Genomic DNA, 19,012 nt, shown 5'->3' on the forward strand with positions numbered 1-19,012 from the left:
GTGTCATAATGGTTGCAAAGCTATCTGGACATGCAATACTATAATACAAAACATTTTTCATCACAGCATTTCTTGATATAAAATCTTCCCATGCCATTCCCTTCTCTCATAACCACAGGCTAATAGTGAGGCTAAATAAATAAACAAAATCCTGACCTCAGAACCAATGTTGCTCTTTTTTTCTGCTTTAAAAGACAGTTCAGTCCACACCAATCTGCCAATAATTTGACCCTGTGTTTGTAATTTGTATTAGAAAGAAATTTTTATCAGTTTCTAGGAGCCATTACTAAATAGATTTTTCCTTTCATCCCGCTGGTAAATTGTGATGTTTGTTCACAATTCACAGCTCTGCATTCCTCTCTTCTTTTTTAATTGGGATTGGGAGTTATCACAAGGAGTCATAGTAGCTTGATGTTTCTTGTGCAATCTTACAGCTTATAATGAGTTTCTTCTGTAGGCTTCCCAAGGGAAGGGCCACAGAGAGCTGTGCTAAATTTATGCGAATGAAAAGTGAATATTGTGACTACAAGGCTGCCAATTTCTTAACAAACAATGTCGAAAAGTTGAGCACAACCGCAGTTCAAAAGCTAGATATCGTGCATGCTGGACACTTGGCTTTAGAAGCTGAAGCCCTAAGGGATCCCAAAAAGGAGGTACTGATCTACAAACTTAGGACAAAGGGACATGTTGTTACTGTAGCTCTCAACAAACTCTCTTCATGCAATTTCTCTCAGCAGTTTTTAATTTCAGACGATTCAATGATAAAGTCTTTCTTCTCAAAGAGAAATAAGCATAAAGCACTTTTTGATGTACATTTCAGAATCTCCAAAAATATAGATGCAAGCTTTACTTAGTAACAGCAGTATATCCACAGTTTATACAGAACAATGCACATTATATTACTGTTCTTTGCATTTCCTTAGATCCTTTAAAATGTAATTACCCCTAAACAATATCATAGTTTTATGATGATCTGAATATTAATTTTAATAATAATTTGGCTACAGGACAGTCTTGAGTCTGTACCAGAGAGCAGTCTTTTCAGTAAAGGAGTACATTCTGAGGAGCTGTGAGCAGAGTTTGGAGTAGACCTAATTTTGTAATGGAGTTGGACACAACCCAATCAGACTTCTAGAACAGATACTGATACTGCAATCCGATCTGCTCCATAGAGTGGCACAGATACACTACTCAGAAGTGTTACACAACGCTAAAATATTAACATGTGATCCTCAATTGTCTTATTGTTATTACAGCTACATGCTGTGTGACTGTTGTTCTGCTCTATGAAGCAGTGTTTTAGATGCCAGTAAATACCACTTCTAAACATCTGATGCCTGGAGAGGGGATTTTTGAGGCTGACACACTCTACATGTTACCTCAGATTCAGGAAAACACGTTAAATTGTATTTTATTCCATAAATAAACTGTATGATAATTAACCTTTATGTCAGTGTGCCGATTAGCCAATTCAGTGCTCTTGAGTGTTACCACCAGCAATTACTTCACAACTGAAATGATGGCATTGCTCAGTCGATATTTAGTGTGTTTCAGCAGGCTCACAAAATCACACATGAGCTCTGTCAGTACAAATCCGTTCACGATTTTTAAATCCTGTGTATGGAGAGGTATACGGGAGTCCCTGCAGTCAGGTTTGGGAGAGGCAGCCATCACAGTTTGAGAGATCCCAAAATGTCTTCGGTTCCTCCCCATTTCTTCCTGTGAGGTGGCAAACCTGCTCACTTGCTGACCGGAGCCTGGGGGAGGGAGGGCGTAGCCCCCAGGACTCCGGCCAGCTGTGGCTGGGTCCCCTGAGGTGCTAGTGCAGGCGCTTTCCTTCCTTCTTCGGCTTCCTTCTGTGCCCCCTCCTTGCTCTTCACCTTCACGCTGTCCAGCAGCAACCGGACACTCTTGGAGAATACAGCACGGGGGTCGGTGCTGGGTAGGGCGGGGCAGTCACACCTGGCCCTGAGTTCTAGTGCCTTGCAGGGGGACAGAGAGACAGATGCACTGGAGCGTGAGACTGTTGACCTGAAGCTGAGTTAGAGAAGCATAAATTGTTTTCAATCTTTCTGGGTTTGCAAATTTTCATTCTACCTCAGGCCTCAATTATTTAGATCAAAAGCCAAAGCACTCTATCCAGGTTTTAATCCTGTTGCTAGACATAATGGCTGTCAGTGAATAACAAGTAGGATCTTCTGAGGTATAAACTTATGTTACTGCTCCCAGTCTCAGAGGGCTCATCAAATGTTCCCGCAGTATGAATCATCCTCACTAGTTGCTTGTTATGAGCATTATGCCTTCCCAGTTTATAGCTAGCAATTATAAACACTGTGACTATTCAGTTCAGTAACTTTGCACTTTACACTTTATTATTACGCCTTACACCAGGGGTTGGGCTGAGTACTTGGCAAAAATGAGTATCTGCTAGGGATATAGCTACCTCTCCATATACCAATGCCACAAAATTATTTCTGAATACCAGCTGTGCTTGCAAAGAAAACTGGTAATTCTAATCAAAGATAAGTTGAGTGCTGGTTAAGAACACATAATCATTACAGATAGGGCTAATTCTCAGAGCACAAGTTCTAAATAAGTAAATATGTCTATTATCCATGTTCATTAAACAAAAAACTCATGACAAGTCCTAAGTCCTTCTCGAGCAAAAAGCAAAAAGCCTTTCTTCTCAAATCAATAACCCAAAGGAGCACTTCACCTGACTGTGTGTGTGTTCTACCAGTGAGGTATCTATATTAAAAAATAAAGAATCTTAAACAAACTATATGAAGACCCAAACATTGTATATACCCAAGACACTGTCATGGGATTCTGTAATGTTCTAATAACATGACACAGCTCAAAACTAACTGATTTCAGATAACATCATTTTCCATTACAGTCATAAAAGGCTAAGATACAAGAAAGTAATGTCTTCAACCATATACCCAGGACTCGTTCAGCTAAAAATCTGTTCTCCTTTGCTAATGAACGTAATGCTGGACATTACAGCCTTCACCAAACTCCTGAAGAACAATGATCCTTTAGCTTTTGGATAAAGCCCAGACTTTAACCATGGTTATGAATGGTGCTGAAAGATTTCTTTTTTTACTGTTACTTTCTTTTCTATTGCATGGAAACAGGTATCCTTTCTTCTCTAAATCTTCTCTAAAATCCCCAAAGCTTCCCATGAATGTCACACAACAAAATGTCAAGCAGGGTTGTTTTACAGGATTCTGTTTGTAGTTACTTAGGGGTATTAATAATCATTGTGTTTTCACTGGAAAACATGATGTTGCTCTTTATTCAAAAGATACATGTATTTGTTGGCATTTGTTGGCAATTAACAGACACAATGTAGCTGACATACCAAGGCAAACCAAATGAATCAAATTAAATCAAATTTTTGACTGGCAAATGTCTGTTCTGATGCCCTCTCTCACAGCATGATACACAGGGAGCACAGAATGAAGTTGAGTTTCAAAATAACTACTGTATGCAAATTCTCATAACATTATGTCCATATTATTTCCAAGCATGATGCAGGAAAACATGATATCTGGGATGCTGGCCTCTAATCAATTTTAATGGATCACTGCCACAGACGGCCTGCAACATCACCATGGACCCAAGCTTCAGAATCACTGACCTATGATAATCACCTTAGCAAACAACACAGTACTGTTTCATCACAGAGTTTTGTACTGAAGCTACGCCAAGCTTTACACTAAGTGACACTTTTACACGCTGCGTCACACTTTTAATTTCAACCTTGACTCCATGTCTGTACTGGGAAAAAAACCCCGTGTACTGTACATATATTTTGAAATAACTCCCTGCAAAGAGGTTAAGTAAGCTGCAGGTATAATGGACTCCATACACTTCTAATATCGGGAAAAACAAACTTATGATTTATTATGCACCTTAGCAAACAGTACAGTACCTGTAACATCTTGTAAGAAAAATAATGTAGTCGTCAGGTGCATTATAAGTCCTTTTTTGATTCCTTAACCCCTGGCATCCTCAGGCCCTGGAACAATTGCTTGATGATCTCATTACCAGATTATGTGGTGTGATGCCGCACAGACTGTGTATTCTATGGAATCCAAAATCAAATATTTGGACAAACAAATCCCCCTGCATCTTACCCAGGCACACTATGAAACACCCGGTCTTGGTCTAAACAGAGATTTGCTCCAAAGATCAGGGTTCGCTCACTTCCTGGCAAGAAAATGAATATCAATGAGCTGTCTTCTCCTTCATGAACATTGCTGACAAAGACTACAACTCTGCATTCAAGTGCAAACCCTAGTAGTCCATTAGCGGTCTCACGGTTGATTATGTATTTGGTCTAATCCCTAGTTGCATCAGATAAGCACATCATCGTTAAACGGTTTGTTATATCCAGTAAAGCTTGTTCTTCCGGGCTTACCGGAGCAATTGTTCTCCTTCTCTTAACATGTCAGTCAAAACTGAGCAAAATAAATGAATCACAAAATGATTCAAACAGATGTGATTCAAATTAATTCATGCAATGAAAAGAATCAAAATTCTCTCTCTACTGTAACACACTGCCATTCCTTTTTCCTTCCAACTTCCGGTTTTGGGTTTCTGAGTACAAGTTTTCACACAAACTTTACCTAATGAAGTGCCGATATGATTCTGAGAAACACACCCTCTCCATATCCTAAAGTTATATGACTGTACTTCTTCACACTGAGATACAGTACACTGTGGTTGTCTATTCAATCTAATACAAACTATGAGACTTTCAAATTGATAGACACAACAATTGTCCCCTAACACCGCATCATATTCAGTACAATATAGATATCATCCATCGTATTCTAACAAAAACTGTACCTGTTAGCTTTGTGTTTACATTTAACCTTATAGGAGATTATTGTATCATAGAGCTTTAACCTCTCCATTTCTTTAAAATGCAGCTCACTGAAAGTTATTATAGGGTTTTTCATCTGCCAACTACTCTATAAAGTGTACGTGCACACGCAAAGACCCACATGCATGCACACAACTGATGGACAATTAATGTCTTAACCATCTGTTCTTTCCATGTTTAATGCACCTGCATTTAAGCAAGGACTTACATTCTGAAATGAAAAATTAATCTGAGGTTAAGTAGATTCCTGTGTGTGGCATGCCTTTCCAATACATTTACTAGGCACCTCCTTCAATTTCCATTGTATATTAAACAGGCCTTTTTGCATCCATTGGTGTGTGACCAAGATGTGCTCCACACATATTCCACAAATGTACACATCATCATGATTTAGAGTGCATATATACTATACTACTTTTTATAGTGCAAGTGTTCTGTACTACTTTTTTCAGTGCATGCATACTAAGAATTGCATCTGTAGACTAATTAAATATGCATGAGGACAGCAGATGGAGGCTCACAACTGAACAGATTACGCAAAGGTAAGATGACTGACTTAAAATCACAGAAAGAAAGCTTAAAGGACAATTTATACAGAGGAAGCTGTAGCAAATGGAGTTCTCCAGCACCTGTGTATGTCACACAAGACTATTCACACTACAAGTTCCATGGTGCACCAGGAAGTAAACATGCAGTGGAGGATAGGCTTCCACTGCCATTACTATTCCTTGCCCTGATGGGCCTCCATTTCCCAAATGAGCAACTCATGGACCCCAACAAGTCACAGGATGCTGAGACTGATGCAACAAGGGAACCCTGACCCACCACTACCCCCATCGGAATAAAGTCAGCTTGTTCCACCACTGTGGGCTCACAGTCACTGTTGGCATCTGACATGGCTGGGCTCAAACCCAATCTTCAGCCCTCAGCCTGTGCTTGGAACAAGCACCTAAACTGACAGAGTCAGTCAGGATCTCTTCTGAGTTTTATCTTCTGTGTTTTCTTTTACCATTCTTTTACCATTCTTTTACCATCCAGACCTGCAGCAAAGTGTAATACTGTAGCCAGCCACTTAACTTGGTATCATTTAGGTATCTAGGTAAAAAAAGAACCCCAAGAAAAAAGGCTAACTGACTACAAACTCCATGCATTTTGGTAATTTGCCAGGTCTCTCCTTTGCATGCACATTATTCTATGACGGGTGATACAGCACTGGCCTCTCTTCACAAATCTGTACCATTTCTATCTACTCTTTACCAGACTGTAACCACTACTGTGTTTTGTGTTCTTAAGAATCTCATTGGTGTGAACATGGCCATTTTGATATGTTTAAAATATGCAAAGGATTGATTACATTCACTTAACTGTATCATCACCAAGTACAAAACTGAAGCTACCACCGACTGTCTGTGTTTTTGCCAAGCTTTACAATGGCTGAGTCACACTTTTGATTTCAACCTTGACTCCATGTCTGCATTGCACTGAAACAACCCTTGTACACATACATTTTGAAATAGCTCCCACTTAAATGGTTAAGCAAGCTGTAGGCATAATGGATTCCATCTACTTCTAATGCTGAGAAAAGCAAACATGTTATTTATTATTGAGGGAACTTCCTGTGGCGGGTTTCCTACAGTCGCAGCATGGGGAATGAAGCCAACATACCTCGGTAGTGCCTGGCCTCACCATAGTTTCACAATGGCGTTGCTTCACCTGCACAGCTCAGAGCTTAAATACTCAATAATTACCCCCCACCACCCCTCCCCAGCCTCCTTCCTCACACTTCAAGCCCCTTACCGAGCCACCGGCTCCTCCACAACCCCACAATGCCATTCGTTAGGCAGCTCATTTCCACACCACTCTTGTTAAGTGTTTCTTGCTTATGTCCACAGGTACAATTCTAAGACGGAGGTGATTCTCTAGGCACCTCATTAATGCTGATTGCTTTCAGCAAAACAAGGGCTGGCTTTTCTTCAACACAATACAGAATTTTTCATTTTGCAAGACAACAGCATGTCATGTCGTTGAATAACATTTAATATGATTTGATGGGTTAAAGTAGACAGTTTATCTGCATTCCTCTTGTGCAAATGGCAGTGAGGACATTGAGCCTTTGCTTCTTTGGAATACATTTTTTAAACATTTTTATCTGGGCCAATACATTTCTCAGAGCGTTTCAGAGATATACAGTACCAGTCAAAAGTTTGGACACACTTAATTGAGGACATGTTATTCCAAAGACTTATGCTTAAATGGTTGAAATTTGTTTCTTAGACAAATATAAATAGTAAAGTATATGTCTATGTAATCATTTCTTTCCAAAAAAAATATTTTTAAAAAATATTTTTTGGCTACTCTGAAGAATATAAGAAAAAGTTTTTAGTTAATTCCATTTGTGTTATTTCATAGTTTTGATGTCTTTAGTATTATTCTAAAATGTGGAATATATATATATATATATATATATATATATATATATATATATATATATATATATATATATATATACACTCAACACATACATATGTATAGTCAAACATATGAAAATATATTTGAAATATGTTTAATTCGTGTTCCTTATTTCCACTTTACCCAGGAGGAATGAGGATAAGCTGTCTAATCATGTGTCTCTCATCCAGTGCACGGTGGAGAAGTTTATGTTTAACACAAGGGACCCCACTATGTGAGTATGACCTGCTTACCTCTGGTACCAGGCGGTCCACCTGGTTGGCCCGATTCCTGTGGGAAGGGTGTGTGGAGAGCCACTCGGGCACAGTGGGTTCCCCACTCAGCTGATCTGAGAGTTCTATTTGCTGCCAAAAGACGGGGCCTGCCCGTACATCGGCACAGGCCTGTGAATAGTGACACCCAGGTTACCCAGCAGTACACTGATACTCCACCACAATTCACATAGGAAACCCCCTTTGCATAGAGCATGCTCAAAGAAAACCCCCTCCCACAATGTCAGAACCGAGCACAGACATCAAATCACCTTTGCGGCTTGAACAGTTTAATATACATTATAAATAAAATCTGGTCAGACTTCAACCATCGTATGCCAAACTTGGTGAGAACACAGGCTGATATATGACACAGGGTGACACCTGGCTACACAAGCACACCTTATTGGGAAATGATGTTATGATGTCTAGGATGGTGGAGCAGGAGAAGATGGAACGCAGTGACACCATCCCTTCAGGCTTCCTGTGTCCCCACTGGGATTTCTCTCAGCACAGCCCTAAACACTAAAGGTGCCTTCCCATTTCCAGTACAACACCAAATTATCTTTGGGTTGACTACATTGTACAAGATGGCTCAATTCTGTCCCAATCAAACAATACCAGAAAAGGTGTGCCTAAAGCAAAAACCACCCCAATAGCACATTTTGTCAAAGTACTGAATTAGCAAAAAAAATATATATATGAAAAAACAACATATGTATTCATTTTTTCATGCCAAGCTGTCCTTACTCATGCACATATTGGGTATCCTAAGCTGTTGTCTTGGAAACAGACTTGCGTTCTTTGTAGGAGTCATGACATATTGTTCTCTTCATGCGTTAAGGTCTCGCTACCCCCCACAAAGCTGAACATAGAAATAAGGTGGGAGTTGACTGTCTTTTTTTATTAAAGCTCTTTGAAAACAGTGAGCAATGATTCACTGTCTCTCCCACCAGGATGAGTCTTTTCCTTTGCTTACAGTGCCATCTAGTGTTTGCTGTGCACACAACAGCCTATGTAATTATAAAGGACAAATCAATCTCTTTAAAAGGCCTTTTAATGACATATAACATGGAGATTATTGTTTAAATTTGAGGAGAGTTTTTCATTATCTGGAGTCAACTAGTATTCAACAGCAGTGGTACCCTAAAAAGCACAACAGTTGTATAACTTATAACAGAGCATAAGTTGTAGTATGCAGTTGTGGATTTTATACAGCTTGGTGAAATTTACTTTCTAGTTCTGTTAATAAAAATCACATTCCTTGCAAACATAATGTATGGAGCAATCATTCTGATCCAGGTCCAGAATGTGCACAGATTTACAATTGCAAACACAAGGATCCTGCAAGTTTTTTTGATTAACTTAGTTTGAGCAGTCATTGACATTCATATGAATGAAAACATCTTTAGTGATACACTGACTTCCTGATATCAAAGCAAATACCTTAGCAGCCAGCTGCAGTCCAACTTTGTCAGCTTCCGCCTCCAACTTCCTGCTATAGGGGCGAGAAAACATGAACTGCAACAAAGAGAGAAGGAAGCATATACTTAAATCCAGAAGCAAAGACAGAATTGGAGAGTAAGAGGTGAACAACAGGATGATGCATAGGGGATGGAAAGGGGGGAAATAAAGGAATGTACCACTTTAACTTGGAATGTACCACTGTAGCCTGTCTCATCCTTCTGTTCCATCCAGTGCTACATTTTCACAGATCATGTGAACAACGGTAGTGGATCGGTGAAGCACAGAGAACATGCTGAACGTGCCTCTCTCTACATTTCCATCAGAACGTTTACCACAGCCCTGAATTATGCAACACTATCAGAAACTGCACTTCTTTTCATTCAGACATCTGTCAAACACTGCAGTCTGAAGTAACACATATTATGTGCCTGAGTAGTCACATGCATTAAGAAAAAGTTTTTGGGGCAAACTGCCTAAAAGAATTGCTGGCTTGTAGGAGTTACCAATGATGTCTGAATTAATACTATTCCTTCAAATTTGGATAGAATAATACAAATGAGCAGGTGTTACTACAGTATTGCACACATTCCATGCTACACAGGTATTCGGTATGTATTAATATAATTGAACCACAGATCCATACACTGTTGTGTTTAATGCATATTCAAAAGAATGGGCTTGACTGTGTCCCCCGCTGCTCCTTTGATGGAGGTAAATAGATGGCTTAGCAGCACAACAATGAGACCCCAGAGTCCTAAAGAACCAGTGAAATGGGAGCATTCAGTCCAAGCAATATGTATGAATATGAATATGTACACTCTCTCTCTCGTACTCTCTCTCTTGTACACTCACTCTCTCTCTCTCTCTCGCTCTCTCTCTCACACACACACACACACACACACACAGTTAAAAAGGCAGTATTTTCTCATCTTGCCATGATATTTATTCAAAATGATTTCCCTTTAAATTCTTTTTATATAACCTGTCATTGATATGTCAGATACAGTATACATTGTGGCTGCTGTTATTACATCTGAGTCTTCACATATCTGACAGAGTAGCAGTGGAGAGATTGCATGTGTACATTTATATCCTCCATTATTTTACTCCTGATCTTTTTCTTTTCTGTTAACCCACACATAAGGCTGTGTGTGCCACCTACCCCCATGCGGTAGAGCGCAGTTGCTGAACCCTCACCTCTATGAGTTTGCCCTGGATCCACTGTCCCAGCATGGCCACACTGTCCCCAGGGCACACGGCCCAGATGGCGGTGAGGAGGATGAGGGAGAGGAAGTCCACCACATGGGACATGCTGGCTTGCTCTGCCTGCAGAGGGAACAAGAGAGCTAAGGCACTGCAGCAGGAACAACCACAGATTAACTGCCAATTTCAGAATGGCTTCTGGAAAAGTAAACTTTTTTTTTCTTTTTGACCTGATAACTTCATAAATTTCACCTGTTTTCAGGTTGGACTTAGCCTGAGGAGAGCATCATAGAGCGTTCATCTCTAAATAATGGTCTTGCAGATGACCAGATTCTGAAAGAAGTCAATTCCTCAAAAGGGCTGTCACCTTCCGGCTAGGCAACAGTAGTATTGCTTATCCTCTGTCGATCAAATGGAAATTGACTTGATGCTAGGTTAATAGGCACATTCATGATGGACAAGGGTATTGCTGTAAAGTAGTATGTGGCTTCATTACTGCCATGCTTATCAAACTCAGGCCATGTGCAAAGACTTACAACAACAATTAAAACAACAAGTCTATCCTTTAACTGACACCCTATTCAAAATGTTAGTTGTTTGCCAAACATATGTACAATTAACATTGTTATTGTTTTTATTTTTAGCAAGTCATTATCATAATATAATTTTAATCACCTTTATTAAAAGATCTGCTTCACTGTTTATTTTTCTGGTGGCTAAATGCTTTGAAATAATGCTACCATGTACTGCGGAATACAAATACAATTTCCATCAGGTACATGGCTACAAGGCCATCATCCATGTTTCTCTAGGTAGTAGGTACTGTCACATTAACAATGCAGTATTGCTTTGAGTCCACCAGGGGGTGCCAACCTGTATCTGACACTCCTTTTTCACATCCAGGAGAAGTGCATTTGGTGCATTTTAATTTAGGTTCTGTACACAAACACAAAAAACCCATTTCTCCAGTGTAAATAATTACAGGTTTAGGATGCATTTTCAGAGTAAAGGAGCCTGCATGTGTAATAACGCAGAGGGGATTATCAGCAGTTTAACACCTGTCACATCCAAGCAAAGGCCTCACTGCAATGCTCACAATAAAGACACCCTATCGTTCAATCTCCATTACAGCGGAGATAAACATGGCATACCCTCATAAAGCAGCCGACATTCCTTCTTCAATCAACACACTTCAATCAATCAAGGACAGCAATAAATATTCAGCAGAAAGATAAAGATATCACTTATCAGACTGGGAATGAAGAGTGAGCAATCTTTCTCAACACACACAGTGCGCAACACAGAACCATCATATTAAGCACATGGATGTAATCCAAAATGCAGTCCAGAAGGAGCAGATTTGCTTCTAATCTGCAACCCACGTAAGTGATATTGACAGACAATTTACTGCTGTTCTCCTCTAAACTGAAGACTTGGGGAGAAGTACATCACTGCACTTTTACAGAGCAGCGCATTCACAGTCTGCGGGGTGCAGTATCAATATGTAACGACAACTGTAAACCACAAGTCTACTACCCTCGTTTGCTAAAAATGGCATTGTAAATGATGCATAGATTGCTTGTGACTGATGCAATCGCTCTGCAACTGCAGACATCCAATTTCCACTTGCTATATACGGTACTTGCTTGACTGAGCAAGGTAGACAAACTGGTGTCAAGTATGAATGCAAAGAGGGTCTGCAGTCTTTTCTCAGTTTTCCCCACACAGAGTGCAGTCTAGCACGCCGCAAAGAACAGAGCTCACTTGTCTGACACTCTGATGTCGACAACAAATGCCCAGTGATGCTGATGACCCACACTAATGTAGATGACCCACATTGATGTAGATGATACACAAATGCTAATGCTGATGATGCACACTGATGTAGATGATACACAGTGGTGTCGATGACACACAGCCATGTCCCCACACAGAGGGCCCTGAGGGGAACGTGCACATTTAAGTCACGTCCGATTACCCAGCACACAGACCGGAGCCCGGGCAGAGGATAGCCTGCTCTAACCCGAGATCTGAGTTAATCCCTCTGTCTCTGTGTGGGAGGTACTCACGCCGTGGCCAATCAGGGCGTGGGACATCTCATGACCCAGGACGAAGGTCAGCTGATGGATATCGGCCACAGCTTCCAGCATGCCAGTGAAGACAAACACTTTCCCGTTCTGTCAAAAGAGAGTGCACTTCACCAGACAATCGCTGCCTTTAGATTACTGATTAAAAAGTAACAAGATTAGACTTTAGGTCTAATACCAACAGCGTAACACTTACATCAAGAAAAGATCAAATATAAATCAAATTCACCACTGTCAAATAATATTATTGCTCTAATCCAGCTGTCAGAAAACCAGCTGCTATTTTGGTTTTTGAACATTTTGAAGGGAGCGGTTATGTGAAAGACACAAGCCTTGGGTGAAACCCAGCTGATGTCTGACAGTGATATGAGCATGCAGGGGAATAAGCTCAGGGCAACTCACTGGCAGAACAAAGGCATTGATGGTGGGGCTGTCCACCACGTGCACACTCCATGAAATGCCGGCCATCTCCTCAATGTCCTGGTTCCTCTGGGCCAGGTGTTTCACCACTGTCTCCGTCACCTTATGTCTAGGGTCCTCTGGGGACACAAGCGAATCCTTGAACTCCTCCATGTACTACGAGACAGACGGAGCCAATGTTAGAGCAAGGTGAGATTGGAAAAATGCAGGCCGGACTCACATACTCAGTGACGGCTGGTGGTGATACTGGGTGGGTGGGATAACAAATGCATTATACCCATTAATAGTTCACGCTGCAGCAACAGGAGCATCACATCCGAGATACCAAGTTACAGCAACAATACTATATACCTTGTGATAGCAAGCGCTCAAATAGTTCCTAATAGTGGCTAGTCACAAGCAGCATTTGCCATTCTTTGAGGTATAATCCAAAGAAAAAATATCCAGCAACAACATAAAAAGTTAAATCAGTCTGATTTCTTAATATTCAACTTGCTAGACGATAAGCTAAATTTGAAGAACAGTCAGGGATTCATTTAACGGAGTATTTTCTGTCATTTAGCTACCGTTTTTAAAAGCTTTGAGGGATAGGTCCAAAATCACCTCTTATTTTAACCAACGAAATAAGCCTTCAATATATCATCACTATATTAGATTGACTGATGGCTATTTGACAATACTAGCTAGCTAATGTTGGTTGACAAATAGCGAAAACATTATCTAGCTAGAGAGCTAGTGATAGCTAATGTCAGCTATTAACTAGCTACCTATTGACAGCCACTCTTTTTTTTTTAGCCACTCTACTTTTGCCGTGATCATGTGATTATTAGAAGAAATGTGCAAACAGACAGTCAATAGATGGCAGTTACTATTCTAGATGACAAATATATAGTCTGATACAATAAATGATCTAGTTTCGCCGGACTTTCTCAGATACTTCTCAATAGTTTCCAATGGAAAACGGCATTCAAATTAACCGGCAAAGAACAATTTGAGCTTCCATAAACCATGTGAACGCCTGAGACTCCGGGTAATCCAATGGCGCAACTCTCTCTATCAACAGCTCTGGGTTGAATGAACTTAGCCCAAATGATCAGCAAATCAAGGGGGCATGCCACGACACCTGTGACTCACTTGACACTAAGAAGATGAATGGAAGCTGAAGCTACTCTGTTTGGGCTGTAAAAAATAAGCCCATTAAGATATATCCTGTGTTTTTCTTGTGACTATTTGGTGCTTTTGCTGCTCTAGGTTCCGCCAAAATTAAAAAAAATCTGTTCTGTTTTTTAACAATAATTTTCTCATCTTTATTGTAAAAGATAGAGAGGGCTTAGCCCTGTTAGCCCATTTATCCCTGCAAAAATCATACTGCTTTGGAGTGCATAGCATATGTGACATATGCTATGCACTCCAATGCAGTATAATAAAACACAACTAAAAACAGAAGAAATCTGATAGAAATCCACATACGTCAAGTGCACCACTATATCTATAATGTTGTTTTGTGTTTTTGTGGGGGGGTATTTAGTGCACCATATTTCGTGGTCATTTAGCTTTCATGTCACCCTTGTTTACCCTCTCACCCCCTCTGAGATCAGCTTGGCCAGCTCCGCGAAGTTCTCTCGACTGACCACCAGCAGGCGCGTCCGTCCGGTAACAGGGGACTCATCCAGGTGGGTGAGGAAGAAGAGGGAGAGGAGTATCAGCAGGCCCGCCCCACCTGCTGCCAGATGCCACCTGCGCCTCCAGGCTGCCTGCCGCAGCAGCTCCTGCCGATTGGCCGGCAGAGCTACCCACCACTTCCTGATACTCCTGCAGGGAGAGGACAGTATAACCTCCACCTTGCTGTGCAATTCACTAACCTGGGTGAATCCAGGGGCCAAATATGACCATTTTATTGGGCCTCTGATCATTGAAGAAAAAAAAAAAACAAATAGAAGGTAATGATGATGATGATAATGATGATGGACATTAAGATTACCACACAAGACTGTGCCTGAATTGTCTCTATATAGATGTATGTTATAGATATGTACTCACTGTTTTATGATTTCATCCATAGAAAGTGCTGAATGTTTGACACAACTGCAACATTTTTTGAAAATCTAGCCTCCATGAAAATGTAGAAGAACCCAGATATTAACTAATGAGGAAGTGTGCACTATATGTGAATAGAGGCAACATGCCAAAACTCAGCCTATGCTACTCCAGATCACTTCCTCTTTTATATGTTTATTTATTGGCATTAGACAGATGAGCACAGGCAGGACTTGCATTTTTTTTTCCATTTTCTTGCGTGCTTCTTATTTTGAGATTTTTTGGCATTTATTAATGATTACTAAATGTCATTATTATTGCTGTTAAAAACATGAATTCATATGCGTCCATTTCCAGTATTTAAACAAAAACAAACATGTATGTTGAACAGTTTATGATCAAGTTATGAAAAATCAACTAACAAGGACATTCACACACACACAAGGACAATAACATGAACTAGCAGCTCCAGCTGAGCATCACCGTTCCCTACAGTCTCCCAGCACACTACCTGGCTCCACTCCAAAGGAAGCAGATCACTAGCCAGTCAGCAACTTTGACACATTGGGTCGGCACAGGATGAGGCTCCTGCAGAGGGTTTTTAGTGTAACATCGGCCATATCGATCCCTACTGTATGTATCTTCATCTGTGCAAAACAAAACCCCACATACTTTCCTGAATGAACACACTGAATTGAAACATGCATAAAAAGTTCCACATGTTGCTCTAGTTTGCCGTTTCATAAATTTAAAAAGATTAAAACCCAAAGGATTTGGGTTAAGCCACTCAGGTTATTATTGGTTAGAATGATAAAAAAGTAATCTCGAAACACATGGCCATTTGAGCAGTGTGAGCTCAGGGATATTTGGTTAAGCATATACTTGGTTTATCTCAACTTATTTACAAGCTTGGACAAGATATTACCCTGTATCAACAAGTAGGACTTGCAGAGCAGGATGTGTAGTGTCCCTTTGTTGAATGATAATCCACTTCCGCACTATGGGTACTGGCAGTCTGTGAAACCAGACTACAGAGCCAGGAACACCTGGCCACTTTCCTTTTTGTCAGTCTCTCACATTAATGATCTACAGTAGTCAAGGCTTGTGAGCTTGAAGCAGAGAGAGATAAAAACCTTACCTGCTCATTTAAATGCTAAGAGCCAAGTCCCTTTTAATGTGATTGCATCTTAGGGTGCAGAATTACCTTTATGTACTTCACATTCAATTATTTCAATTATAACTAAGATTTGTTTTAAAGATTAATTATAAGGAGACTTTATACCACTTCACTTTATGTACATCTTTCTGAAAATAATGTGAAGCACACAATGGTTATAAATGTAGTGCCACCTCATTAGATCCAATTAAGTAAAATGGAATCACCTGCTGTTAGGTGAACCCTACTCAAATTGACAGGCTTGTTGATCACTCAAAACAATCAAAAAGGGTTTCAGGATAATTTGTCATTTAAAAGGTATGTTTATCATGCCCTATTTCAAGCTCATGAGCCACCATTAATCTATAGTGTCACTGAATCCCATCTTTAGGTCTATTTTACATGTCAACTGGAACACCTGTGGATTCTGACATACAAAGGAAATATGTAAGCAGACGCATTTTTACCCAATCTAGACACACTTCCTATGCTAATGTGCATGTGTCGCCTACACCATTTATGACCAAGACTACACCATTCATTAGTTTTGTAATGTGAATGACCGAGAACTGCAGAAACTGTCTTCCAGCTTTCCTACTTCATATAACCGGAAGAGAAATGTACCTGCCAAGAATAATAGCCAGTAGCTTCTGTAATGGTTTGAGGACCAGCCATATGAGGGGGGCAGGCAGAGCCCTGAGAGGTCCCGACGTGTGGAAAGTACGGATGCAGGGGGTCACGGGAACAAAGAGAGGAGCTGCGCTCTGGTGGGGGGCACGCACTGTCAAAAGTCTTGACCTGACACCAGGACAAGAAGTCAGCTGGGTAAGACATACTGTCCTCCACTGCTGCTGGCAAACAGCATCCGTCCGGAGCTGCTGCTGGAAGGGTTGGGACAGGCTACCTCTGGTCCCATGGAAGTAGCCTAGTGACGGTGCCTTGTTTTTCTGAAGGATGCATGCTTTGTGTTGGTGGATAAAGGTACCAAAGTCCCGTTGCCAGTATGCCCTATAGGTCTGTAAGGAATACAGCTGTTTGTTTCTCAGGAGCCGGACACAGATTAATTCCATTGTGCTTTCAACCGCTTCTCACAGAAATGTACGGACGCCTGCAAGGGGAAGAAGTTTAGTTTTTAACAATCTTGTTGACATTTTTGACATGCCACTTACATGTCAAGAGACAGTCACAATGTAAGTGCAGGTCATTACTGTATGTTATGATCCAAATTGGGACTTTAAAAAGTGGTAAAGTGAAGCTACAAGCAACTAACAAGCAATCAAATTTGTTTCACATATGATATGTACTTTGTCAACAGTAGAACATTACATTAACAGAGACGCTGTCTTGCGCCCTACTATAACAACACATTCTCGATATAGTAGAATGTCTCTCGTATGAGCATTTACATACTGTAAATACAAGGTCTCTTGCGAAGGAGACTGAATAACGTCCGATTCCATATTTTACGTTTGCAGGTGAAGGTTGAAATACCATTTCATCTTGCCATAGTAAAATAAATAACTATTTAAACCCCTAGCCAAACAAAGGCACACTTTTGCAGTGGTTTGACACCATGCTTGTTCAGTCTGTGTCAACTAATGTGGACGAAACAGTCTGACTTCATTCCCCTAGTGTTTTACGGATGTACCTATAGTATATGCTTTGTAAAATAACTCTAGGTAACTTGGTGTTTTTATCAAGTAAGTCAGCGAACATCAAATGACCTAACAGAAGCATTTCGTCATCTCACCTTCAGACGATCTCACGCCGCAATTCAAAAGTCCAAGCTACCTGGCCACATGTTTAACAACGAACACAGCTACGTGCAGTTTACCAAACCAGAGTAAGCTATTAAAGATAGCTTGCTAAGGCTTAGCTTGTCTTGCAGATGGTAAGGAATGTCGAATTACTTTTAAGATCCTCTTCACATATGCCTCTGCCATTCCCTTTCGTGTGCTTTCGTGTGCTTTCGTGTTTTATCGAAGTTCTCATTTCCGTGTCGTTATGCAAATTTCGATCTGGTTTCGACTCCAAGACTTTGACAGTTCTTCAAGTACTTTGTATGCATAAACCGATCTAGGATCGATTTAACAAGCACTGACCATCATCTCAAATGGAACGAAAAAAAATAACATTACCGCTTACCCAGGTTCAGCGCTCACGGTCATTACTGAATTTAGCGCTGTCTGTGTGTGTCACATGAAATTTTTCCCCCATACAACCCGGTAAACATAAACTCGGTTCCGTTAGCACAGCGCGCCCTTCCCTGGGATGACTATAGCCTGACCTGAATGTAGGTCTACCACTGTAATTGTACAAAGCCGACGGTAAAAATGTTTTTAAAATTGAAATGCCAAATTATTATCCCTCCAAGTTTCCATTCAGTTCATAAAAATGTAACCGACGTAAGTCATTCTGGATAAGAGCGTCTGCTAAATGCCAATAATGTAATGTGCATGTGAACACCATTTAATTTTACGTTTAACTTGAGGGGGAGTAGATAGAGTGACTATTTTGCCATCATGCAAAGCTATTTTTTTTTCTGGTGATATGACAGGGTTAACTTGCAAGTGCCCTCATGGTTGTCTGCACTGTAACAACATTTTATGTACTTCACAGGACCCAAAAAATATTTTACTTTAACTTGTTAATCGTGTTAAAATTTCTTTTTTTCTTCACAACTAATTTCAAAGGCCACACATGAGGCCATAGGACCCAGGCAGGCAACCCCAGCTCTGGGACCAAGACATTTGTCTGAAATTAAATAAATAACATAAAACCTTGACTCTCACCTTTACTGCTGCAAAAAAAAAAAACTGTCCTGACCTACCTCTAGGACCCCATCCAACCCTATGCACCCGCTCAACAACTACGCTGTGCTATATCCGGACACCTCACTCCTCCCACCATCAGACCAAAAGGCCCAAGCTCCTCACAATGTTGCTTTTCCACCATTTTGCTTGGCAGGTGACCACTTAACATGGAAGTTATATGAAAACCAAGCACTTACCAAAACACAGGAGCA

The 19,012-nt window shown here is 40.5% G+C and overlaps 1 protein-coding gene across 3 annotated transcripts; it reads right to left on the reverse strand.

Moving 5' to 3' along the window:
- Positions 1–955: 955 nt before the first annotated feature.
- oma1 (OMA1 zinc metallopeptidase) lies at positions 956–18,180 on the reverse strand. 3 transcript variants are annotated; one of them, XM_036522927.1, is made up of 9 exons: positions 18,133–18,180; positions 16,612–17,095; positions 14,378–14,606; positions 12,777–12,950; positions 12,357–12,464; positions 10,282–10,410; positions 9,064–9,138; positions 7,600–7,749; positions 956–1,982 (listed from the first exon to the last, which is right to left on the reverse strand). In XM_036522927.1, exons 2-9 carry the CDS (start codon positions 17,055–17,057, stop codon positions 1,740–1,742), a joined length of 1,554 nt encoding a protein of 517 aa, XP_036378820.1. In that variant the 5' UTR covers positions 17,058–17,095; positions 18,133–18,180; the 3' UTR covers positions 956–1,739. The 3 variants fall into 3 exon arrangements, with proteins under 3 accessions (XP_036378820.1, XP_036378818.1, XP_036378819.1); XM_036522925.1 differs by having other exon boundaries at positions 17,898–18,163; XM_036522926.1 differs by lacking the exon at positions 18,133–18,180 and adding an exon at positions 17,738–17,891.
- Between the last annotated feature and the right edge of the window lie 832 nt (positions 18,181–19,012).

The sequence above is a fragment of the Megalops cyprinoides genome, chromosome 2 (genome assembly GCF_013368585.1).
Source record: "Megalops cyprinoides isolate fMegCyp1 chromosome 2, fMegCyp1.pri, whole genome shotgun sequence".
NCBI lineage: Eukaryota > Metazoa > Chordata > Actinopteri > Elopiformes > Megalopidae > Megalops > Megalops cyprinoides.